The sequence below is a fragment of the Idiotropiscis lumnitzeri genome, chromosome 5 (genome assembly GCF_059441095.1).
Source record: "Idiotropiscis lumnitzeri isolate Australia: NSW breed Sydney's pygmy pipehorse chromosome 5, RoL_Ilum_1.0, whole genome shotgun sequence".
Taxonomy (NCBI): domain Eukaryota; kingdom Metazoa; phylum Chordata; class Actinopteri; order Syngnathiformes; family Syngnathidae; genus Idiotropiscis; species Idiotropiscis lumnitzeri.
This window is the reverse complement of record NC_142395.1, coordinates 19,203,876-19,214,332: the sequence shown is the minus strand read 5'-3', so window position 1 is coordinate 19,214,332 and position 10,457 is coordinate 19,203,876. Positions and strand designations below refer to the sequence as shown.

At 39.5% G+C, this 10,457-nt stretch overlaps 1 protein-coding gene across 1 annotated transcript; it reads right to left on the bottom strand.

Annotated features, from left to right (window-relative positions):
- Positions 1-7,454: 7,454 nt before the first annotated feature.
- Positions 7,455-8,710, bottom strand: LOC148337165 (BTB/POZ domain-containing protein KCTD12-like). Its single transcript, XM_088296233.1, has one exon. It carries the CDS (start codon positions 8,585-8,587, stop codon positions 7,781-7,783), a length of 807 nt encoding a protein of 268 aa, XP_088152359.1. The 5' UTR covers positions 8,588-8,710; the 3' UTR covers positions 7,455-7,780.
- Between the last annotated feature and the right edge of the window lie 1,747 nt (positions 8,711-10,457).

Genomic DNA, 10,457 nt, shown 5'->3' with positions numbered 1-10,457 from the left:
GTTCTACACTCATGTAAACAGTGAAAATTATAATCACTCGGAGTACCAAGTGTTGTACAGCTATTTTGCAAATGCAAAAGAAAACATTTGGTCGGCAAACAAACAGTCAATGGTGACACAAGCGAAAACGCGGCTGTGAGTTGGACATGTTCATGTGTGAGAACCAATCATGAAATATAATATCCATCAGTCAAAGCATATGTTCCCATCCTCAGCATTTTGGGAATAGTATCCAAGACTAGTGTGGTTGTTTAGATTTGTGACCTCGTAGCGGACTGAGAACTTTTGTTTTGGCTGTATATATCCTCAGAGTGATTTTCTTCCCCCATGGGTCGATACTTTTGATCTAAATTTTCATGGGAGAGGCCTTAAAGTTGTTTTATAGTTCTTTTGAATTCCAAGATGTTTTTTTTCTCCCACGAAAACCATCACTGTTGACTTCCCTTAAAAGGTTTATCATCTGCGCGCTGTCTCCTATCAGCTCCAGCCTCCCTTTTAGAACTCTTATCTTTGCAAATGTTTGGATTTTCTTTTTTCTTTTTTCATCTCATGCTATGGAACTATCTCTCGAGCGCATGTCATGAAGTATTCGAAAGAAAAAGTACTCTGCAAAATGGAAAATGTAGTCAAATTTACAATACGTTAATTGAAATGCTGACTAAGTGACACATTAAAATGCGAACAATGGGAAATAGTATAAATTTTTATTTATTTGTATTTATTTATTTATTTTTTAAATAGCAAAAGTCTGCTATGCTAAAAAGTCACCCTTGCATTCAACCTCATATCCTAAGTGTGGAAGACAGGAAGCAGTTTGCACTCAGGATATATCTGGCAAGTGTCCTTGCAGTGGAACATCTCTGCTAAACATTTCCCAGAAACTGTTTGTCAGGGATGACATTTAGATGGGAAGCGAGAGCAGATTTTTCATTTGTGTCCTTTAGCGAGTTAATTGATGCTTATACAAATGATGAGCTATCACATCGACATGCCAAAAACGATGCTCGGTTTATTAATATAGAAAGAGAATATTGCTTTGATCTGGCAAGAGATGGGCACGTGCCAAAAAGATGGTGTAAAAACGGATTCACCAATTTCCGACAAACCTTGTAAAGCGGTGATGCGTGATACATGATATGTTTTGGCAAAGATCCTGTCGATGTGCATATCCTGTTTTTTTTTTTATTTAGTTTGGTACGCTAAAGTTGAGCTTGAAGAACAAAAGTTGCATCCATGCATGCATTAACTGAACCACTTATCCTCACAACTGAATAGATTTAAACGTATTCATATGAAGTGATATTATGCATTCTCTACCAGTAAGTTTTCTTTTATCTTGTTGTGCTTTTCGCCGACTTTTTCAACTGTCTCTAATGTGCACCAGTCGTATTAGCTGGCTTTCCTTTTCATGCATAAAAAATATAATTCAAGGATGGCACAAAACTGCTGCAGAAGAAACCAACATTAAGTGCAAGAACTAATCTTGTTCTTTTTTTTTTTTTTTTTTTTAAATCAATTGACTCAAAATGTTAACATTATTGAAGTTTGTCCTCAATTTCATTCCAAATCTTAAAAAAAATATATTATGGCTACTCGTGCTGTCGCATAGGGCAGTATACGACCCAGTGTAAGCGCAATTAAGACATGTCCGCCATCTAATGGTCACTGGTGATATTACAACTCCAAATATTTGGCTCCGGCGTATTCTTTTTTTAACAATTTTTCATATTTTATATTTAAATTAGACCCCGTGAGCTGCCATTTGTCCAATTCTGGTTTAGAGCAAATGATTGTCACCTCAAGACATGTCAAACAAATGTGGCCTTTTTGTTTGAATGGAAAAAATGCACACACACACACGCATACGCATACACACGCAGGATAGCGAGATCAGTGATAGACTTCTAATCAGCTTCCTTCATGTCTTGCCCTTTCAGAAAGCTCTGACAGTATATGTGAGATTGATGGGAGTGTGGGGGGCACTTGGCGTGAAGAGGAAGCCCAAGCAGCCACAGCAGGGGTGGAGGATGTTCCCTCTCTTCCTCTCTGTTGCCTGCTGCTGACGAATGCCGGCAGCCTTTTACTTCACGCTTTACCAGTATAGTGTAAGGCTCAGCTTTGCCAATGGGAGCTGCACCAATCTCCGGTTTGCCGCTGTGTGCTGAGAGCAGCTCAGTGGAGACTGGCAACATTTACCCTTCTCGACTCAAGATAAATACAACACGGAGACAGCTGCCTTGTTTAAAAGTGGAAGAGATATTAGCTATAGAGATGTCACTGCTTTACCAGCTTGATCATGCCAACATTTTGCTTTCTTTGTCTAGGAATGTGTCCGTCCATTGCTGCATACAGCTATCTGAGGGGTTTTAAGGTCAAATGTTTACACGAATAAAAGCATCAGTATAGGTTGCGCGTTCAAACCTCAGCTCAGGATCTTCTTTGTGATTATTGCACATTCTCCCCATGCTTGCGTGTTTTTTTTTTTTGTTTTTTTTTTGCAAGCTACTCCGGCTTCCTTCCACATTCCTAAAACATGCATGTTAAATTAGGTTCATCGAAGACTCTAAAGTAGCACATTTGTGTACACCCCTTCTTTTGCCAAAAGGCACTACAAACCTAATGAGAAAATGAAAAATGAAAAGGAATGTATGGGCAATAGAATGGCCCAATTAGTGAATTCAACGCATTACCTTAAAACTACATTTGAATCCAATTCAATGAAAAATAAGACACACTTAATGAGATGAAGCACTCCATTATTTTCAACCGGACATAAATACCAGTAAATTCTGTCACGGACCCAGTCACCCAATTTGAATGCAGTTCAATTCACTACAAGTAGGAAAGGTCAAAGAAATAACTCTTTCAGAATATTGGCTGTCTAGACAAAACATCCACAGTTTATTTTTAAGGTGTTCGGACATTTGAATAACCTTTTGATGCTCATGGATTATTCATGTAAAACAGTATTAGAAATATCTCTAATGCTTGATGAAGATGTGCTCATGGCCATTGACAGCAGCGAATCTGGACATTTATTCTTATTTATTTATTTATTTATTTAAAAAAAAACACTGAAGGATTTTAGTCCAAAGAATGTGTTTGCTCTTCTCCTCACAGACTCCAGTATGACAAACTAGCCACAAAGTCTGGTAAAACAAACCATCTCGTGTATAAATATAATGTTTTGTGTAAAATGTCCAAATATGAACTCAAATAGAGGAATCAAGAGTGCTGTGGACTTTTGGTGAAGACGTCATTCAATACACTCACTAATTGGTTTAAAACAATTTTGAGTGGTTTAAAGGAGGACAAGAGATTTTTCCAAAAAGTGTCATTTTGAAATGTGTGAAAGTGTGACCTTTCAACCTTTTTCAACTGACACGTAATGCAAATTCACTCGAATGTGAACTCCTTTTTTTTTTTTAAATTAGAATAGAATAGAAAGAATAGAAATCCCTTTATTGTCATTGTACTCAAGTGTGCAACGAGATTAGAGGGCTCCCCTCTCCAGTGCAATACAACAATAATACAGACAAATATATAAATTAGATAAATAAAGAAGACAGTGCAATGGAATTCAGTACTGAATAGGGCATATAGAAACACATCACAATGCTGTTTTGCGAGGTTAGGGTGGTCTCGTGTGTGTGTGAGAGTTCAGTATGGAGATGGCTCTCGGAAAGAAACTGTTTCTCAGTCTATTGGTCCTTGATTTGATGCATCTGTAGCGCCTGCCAGAGGGCAACAGGTCGAACAGGTGTGAGTTTGGGTGGGTATTGTCATTGACGATGTTGAGAGCCCTTCTGAGGCACCGGGCGGTGTAGATGTCCGACAGTGGGGGGAGAGGGCAGCCAATAATCCTTTGCGCTGTTTTGACTGTCCTCTGGAGCCTCACTCTGTCCGCCTCAGTGCAGCCGCTGTACCAGGTGGAGACACAGTACGTCAGCAGGCTCTCGATGGACGAGTGGTAGAAGGCCAGCAGCAGCTTAACATTGCAAGGTGCTAGCCTTCACACAAATAGTCCCTCAGCAGACTGCTTTTCGATTCCATGCTGTTATGAAAGCATTCTGAAATTATTCAAATGGTTTATTAGTTATTACGATGAAACAACTCTGACAGTATTTGAACGTTCAGTAAGAAATGTTCCTTTCGCATTACAAGACGGTCACAACAGACAAGTGAATGCCATCCTTGTTTTGCAATGTATTGTACAATGCTTGCTTTTGTAACCAAATGTTTAGCTGTTGCATAAGCTTGCCTTTGCCTTGCACATAATGACATGAGACAAATTGATTATGTTGCCTGACTAGCATGTCGGCAGCGTGGGTTCAGTTCTCACTCGGTTGTCGATAAATACAACCGTATTGCGGAAAGACGTACTGCTTCAAAGAGATGAGTTGACATAGAGGCTTCGTAAATACACACCGGCACTTATGCGAGGAGTGTGATTGGTAGTGATGGCTAAATGAAGCTACAAATCTGCTTCATGAACCAGTTGTAGTATTTTTGGACTCCTCTAGGTGGCACTCTCTGTTCAAAATTGGGCTGAACGCAAACTGACTTGCCATTTTTTAAACCCTTTATATAAACCAACAGTGCCATCAACGGGCCTCAAAAATACAACAACTGGTTCATGAAGCAAATTTGAAGCTTTATTTTCCTATCACGAGTGACTCGTTCCGGGCAGCGAGATTGACCAATGAAATCACGCGTTGATTTATCCCGTGAGGTGATTGGCTGCGCATCATCGCGTTGGGTCATTCTTGAACGATTTATTGAAAAACACGGAATGTTTTCAGTGAACGTGAGTGAATGGATCACTTCCTCAAGTGATTCGTTCTTTACGCTCTTCATTTGAGCTCAGAATGCACATTTTGATAATCATCGCAAATGACCAATCAGCAACCAGCGTCAGATGGCGGAGGAATTTTGCTGAAAATACTGCCACGTTATTGGCGTTCAAGGAATCAGTGGGGTCATTTCACGTTTTAATGAACTTTTTTTTTTTTTTTAACTCACACCATCCGTACCCGGGAGGAGGTGTGTGTTGCGGAAGGGAGGGCTCGGGCTGTGTGATTGTGTCAATAAATCTTCTGAGCATTTTTTTTTGATGAACTGATTCAGTCCGTTCAGTTAGTCAGAGTCCAGCTGGATAAGCAGATAGTAAACAGCTGTCTTCAGAAATTGTGAGCATTACCGCCGCCAACCGACAAGCACGTAAACTAAACATCGGTGAATAAAATGTGAATGTGTTTGTTAAAGTATGTCTTGAAACATCTTCCCTTAACTTAAGAATCCTGCTTTGCATGTCATTCTGCAAAGCGAAAGTTAAGCCATGATTACTTCCACGGCGGCGCTTCTTCTTGTGTTGAAAAGAGCGAAGAGAGAAGACGAACATGACAACCAACAAAACAAGGAAAGTTTCAAAGTGCATTAATCTGAAAGGATTGTATCTTTGGATAAAATATTCAATGGAATTCTAGTTAAGGTAAGCTAAGTTAAGGATAAAAATCCAAACTTTATCATAGCTATTGGCCAACGTTCCATCGTAATCGTCCGCTTCCGAGTTTGTAATCACATTCCTCTCACAACATGCAGCTTTGCATTTTTAAAGTTAAATGTGTTGTGTAACAAGAATTTCAAAGGTTGGGAACAATGTGGGGGAGGCAGTGATGTAATACAGGTGTAATTAAAAAAAAAAAAAAAGAATCAACCTCAAGTTTGGAATTTTGGACTTTTTGTCACAATTAGCAATAAAAAACAAAAGATTACTGCACATCTAAAATGCAGTGCTCATGAAAAACGAATGTGTCAGTCTAGTGTTTCCAGGTTGTATTTAATAATGACCAGACAGACATGAATAAAACTTGATGATGCGAATAAAAACAGTGGGAATGAAGGAGACGGTTGAAATAACCGTGAGAATGTGGTTTGTGATGTAGCCAAGGGCCTTCATATTTCATTTCCAAATTATTGCGTCTGATTTAAACAAAGAACAAATGCATCTGGGCTATTGTGAGCGCCAAGTGATATTCTGTTTTATCATCGGAGGCGATGCAGAAGGTATGAGAATTCAACAGAATTAGAGACACGCAGGTCACACTTAGCTCGCGGAAGAGGCTGTGAGAGAATAAGTGTGAAAGATTTAGTTCTGATTCAAAGAATGCCAGCAAATCTGCAAATGGTCTTGGCTCGCTTGTTGTCCTCCCCCACCGAGTGAGTGGCGAAGAGCCATTGATCTTGTCTCTGGACATTCCTTTTGATTTGTGGTTCAGCATGAGTGCATGCATTTTGGATTTTGTAGCGTTTCAGTTGACTGTTCTGCTTGTGGAGCACCATGTCCTTTGTGTAAAGAACTCTGAAAAGTCACAGTCATCCTTCTTATTTCCGGCCCAGATGGTCGGGTCAGATGACAGCAGATTTGTGCTAACTCATGGAGACGTTGCTTTGTGTCGGAGGGAGCTTTGCCTGTTGAGTGGACATTATAGATTTGGAATTTTCGTATGGGGATGTTTTCTGGCAAATTTGGGATTGTTTCAAAATGTTTACTTAGCTGTCATGGTGACGTTTTTTTTCCTTTACTCCAACAAAATCAAAATGTTTTTTTTTTTGGCTGTACAGATTCGAAGATGGCTTGATTTTGTGACCCAGGATCACGCAAGCTGGGTTTCGTTCAAGAAGGAATCTCCTTCTCTTAATAATTTGGATGCCAATTATCAAATCGTAACAGTGAACACGAGAGAGTGTTACAGTATGAATTGCCAGGTCACATTTTATTTAATATGATTAAATATATACACATTGTACAGTCAATATCATTTTAGTTGTTTTTTTTTTAATCCAAATAATTTAGTTAGTTGTGTGATTAAGATTTCTCTTTAATCTGTCAAGAACGCTAAATTATTCCCGAAACAATTTCTAAAATTAAAACGTATAGTAGTAGTATCACTCAAAGTTTTTTTTTTTAAATAATACATAAATCCTTATGTACATTTAAACACCAAACGTCATATTTACATTTCATTCTTCTTTTACTGTACTGTATGTCCTTGCTCTATAGCAGAGGGTCACCAACATATAGTGTGTGGGCCTGTTCTAAAAATATCGGCCAGTGATGGGACATTATTTTCTAGGAATTCTTAATAAATAATCAGAAATGGAGTGTTATAAAGTGTTAGTGAACAACACTTATGTGCATATTTTTTTCATTTTTCTTACTTTTACGTGATTGGGGTTTCCACGTTATGGACATCACATTAAAGTGAAAATTTGCAAAATTGGACATAAATGTTTTTCACAGGACAGCAACGATGTGTACAATTATCAGTTACCTTCCTTAATCATTTATGTGTGTATTAATTTGATATTAGAATTATTACTGAGTTTTTTTTTTTAAAGCTTTTTTCTTTGTATGTTGTTATCTGTTGTTATGTGCCCTGCAATTGGCCGGCAACCCTTTTGAGGGGAAGTGGTTCAGATAATGGATGGAGAACTAAAGGCAATTTGAGCAAATAAGTCATTTAAGAGGTGTGTATCAAACTTGAAACTATTTGCATTAATCACTACCAAAGAACAAAGTTTCAAAATAGTTGGTGGCCCCTGCTCTCTATGCACCCAAAAATAACTCTTTCCTCGTCTTAAATGCAGTAAAAGCAAAAAAGGAAATCAACCCTCACTTCAATTACAAAGTGTACACATAAAACACATCAATTACAAGAAACAACTGGCGAAAGGAGCCACAAGCTGCCACTTGTTCTCGTAAAGACTTCATGAAAGTTCACCGACTGAAAACGTACTCGGTGTAGCTGGTCCACACTTTGTCCTCCCCCGGGTCACTGCTGGCGTACGAGCACGTCCCAGTGGAGTTGCAAGCCACCATGTGGAAGCCAGCCTCGCCCAGACGGTCGAACGCCTGCTCCAGGAAGTTGTACTTCAAGTAGTACCTCGAAGTGTACTTGTCCGGGGTTCGATCGGGATCCCGGCTCTCATTCAGTGTGTCCCCAAACACTTCTTTGGCGAGGCAGATCTTGCTGCAAACGGTTATCCTGGCCACTCTGCGGAATTTGACGTCCGCTTGGATGTCTCTGCCGATGGTGTAACTACCCCGGTAGCCCACCGTGATGTAGCCCGCGCTGGAGCCGGGCGAGCGGAGGGTTCTGTCCGACGATGAGGAGGTGGTGGTCGGGCTGGCGAGCTCAGACTCCTCCGCCTCAACGCAGCCACCGTCCTCCGTGGGGGAGGTCTCCTTACTGGGGGCCGCCAGGCGCCTCGACAGCTCCGGGAGCCGGAAGAAGTCTGCCTCCTTCTGCAACCGCCTCCTCTCCTTGAAGAACTCGGGGAGGAAGAGCTCCGAGTCCCGCAAGTAGTCCAGAATGTAGCGGAACAGAAAGCCATCTCGGTCGAAAAAGAAGCGACCTTTGCTGTCTTTGGGAAGCTCGTCCGGGGAACTTTGGCTGAACTTGACCCACAGCAGGGAGTCGGGCACCGACGTGAGTGTGTCGAGCCGGGTCACGTACACCTGACCGCCCACATTGAGCTCCACGATGTCGGGGAAAGTCGAGCTGTGGTTCTCTGCGTCTGCCATCGCTGCTCGTTTGTTGAGGGGAAGACAGTTGGGTCGTGTTCCCAATTTTGTCAAGTGTTTTATGTAGGTTTGGCTGAGTGAGTGGGAGGAGAAGCTCAACGACAGCCAACATCGCTTTTAACTGTTCAGTGGGAGTTTGTGTTGCGTTTAATGGCTCGCTCTAATCTCCCCTTCCACCAAAACACGTCTCCAGTGAATTTAATAAAATGCAATGGTAGTTTTATATGGAGGACTGAAAGTGCTTAAATTAAATTAATAAATAAAACGTAAAATGTTTGATTAAAATCGTCATACATTCAGGAAATTGTTTCATTCATTTATTAAATATGGAATTAAATAAATCACAAAGAAATAAATGCACCATTAAATGAAATAAAAGTGTCATTAACTAAATGTTTAATTTATTAATTAAATAAATTAATTTGTCATTAATTAGTTAAATTACCAATGATTATATGTTAAGAAATATATATATGATTATTTCTATATTTAATTCTTTCAAGGTCCCGTGTTGCAGTGTTTCATTAATTTATTTTATCTGTCAAACTCGCACGTCAGTTAGTGGGCGTTGCTAAACGCTGGCTAATTTTGACAATTTTATTTAAACTTTTCATGTTGTATTTATTTATTTAATTTTGGCACTTTCAGTCCTCCATAGTTTTAGAAACACGCTTTAGGCTATAAAAGTATGTGCTGCACTGCTTCGTCAACAGCACATTTTAATCAGATTATACTAAAAAATCTGAGATTATTCTAAAAAGTATTCATTTGGATGGGTGTCCTATTTCATGAGTTTGTGTACTTTTGCATATGGTGGTTGTTCATAGTATACACGTCTCCCATTTTGTGTCATCTTGAACATATTTATTCAACTAAAAGAATTAGGCCAAATACTCGTTTTTCAAATTTTGCAGTTTCAATATTTCAGTTTTAAATTTTACATATTTGTCATATGCACCTCGTTTACAAAGAGAAAAAATACTTCGTCTGGCTAACTTGGTCTATAGTTTCTGTACAGTTAGGATTCTTCACGAACCCCCTCCAAAAACGCCACACAGCAACCATACGTAGTAAAGTGAATTTATGTAATGTTTTTTGAAACGGTTGCGGTACTGTCATCTTCGTTGTATTCTACTGACATCTAGTGGAATTTCTGTGATGGTGCACAATAGGTACAAAGTACAGTCTTGTAAAATAACCGGTAGTAATCAGCAGTAAAAACAAAAACACGGAAAATATTTTCATACCATTCACCCCAGCAATACCAAAATTCGTTATTTCCGATTTATTGGAGCTTGATTGAAAAGTATTCGTTCGCAATACACGCGCGCGCACGTACGCACTCAGTGACACGCTTTGGCGCGCACGCAAACACACGCACACACAGACATACACAAAAGCCATCGAGTGCGTGTCAATTCCGTTAAAGGTCACTTTCTTTCTCTTGCAGTCTAGCGGAGGATAATGGGATGAAGGAGGTAGCGTGCCAATTAGAATTTTAAGGTGAATAGAAATAGAATAGCAGAAATAGAGATATGGCCGTCATAGTATTTGAAATTATGCCCTTCCCATTTTAGCCCAAGTAGCTGGTCTATTTCATTTTAAATGTTTGGTATAAATGAGGCCTTGATCTCATTTTAAAATATATAGTCATTACCTGTTTTTAAACCAAAGACCAAATGTTTGAAACCTTGGTGTGCTGATAGACTTTCAGTAGTCATATCAAATTAATCACCAAAACAGAATAGAGCGTCAAATAGCTGCAGCTCGGGCTCTGACCTGAACAAAGAGATCAGAAGATATTACTCCCATTCTAAAGACTTTACACTGGCTCTGAGTCAGCCATAGAATAGAATTTAAAGTTCTCCAA

What these genes read in the sequence shown, in the direction of transcription:
- LOC148337165 (XM_088296233.1), bottom strand. Translation starts at nt 8,587, where the DNA reads ATGGCAGACGCAGAGAACCACAGCTCGACTTTCCCCGACATCGTGGAG.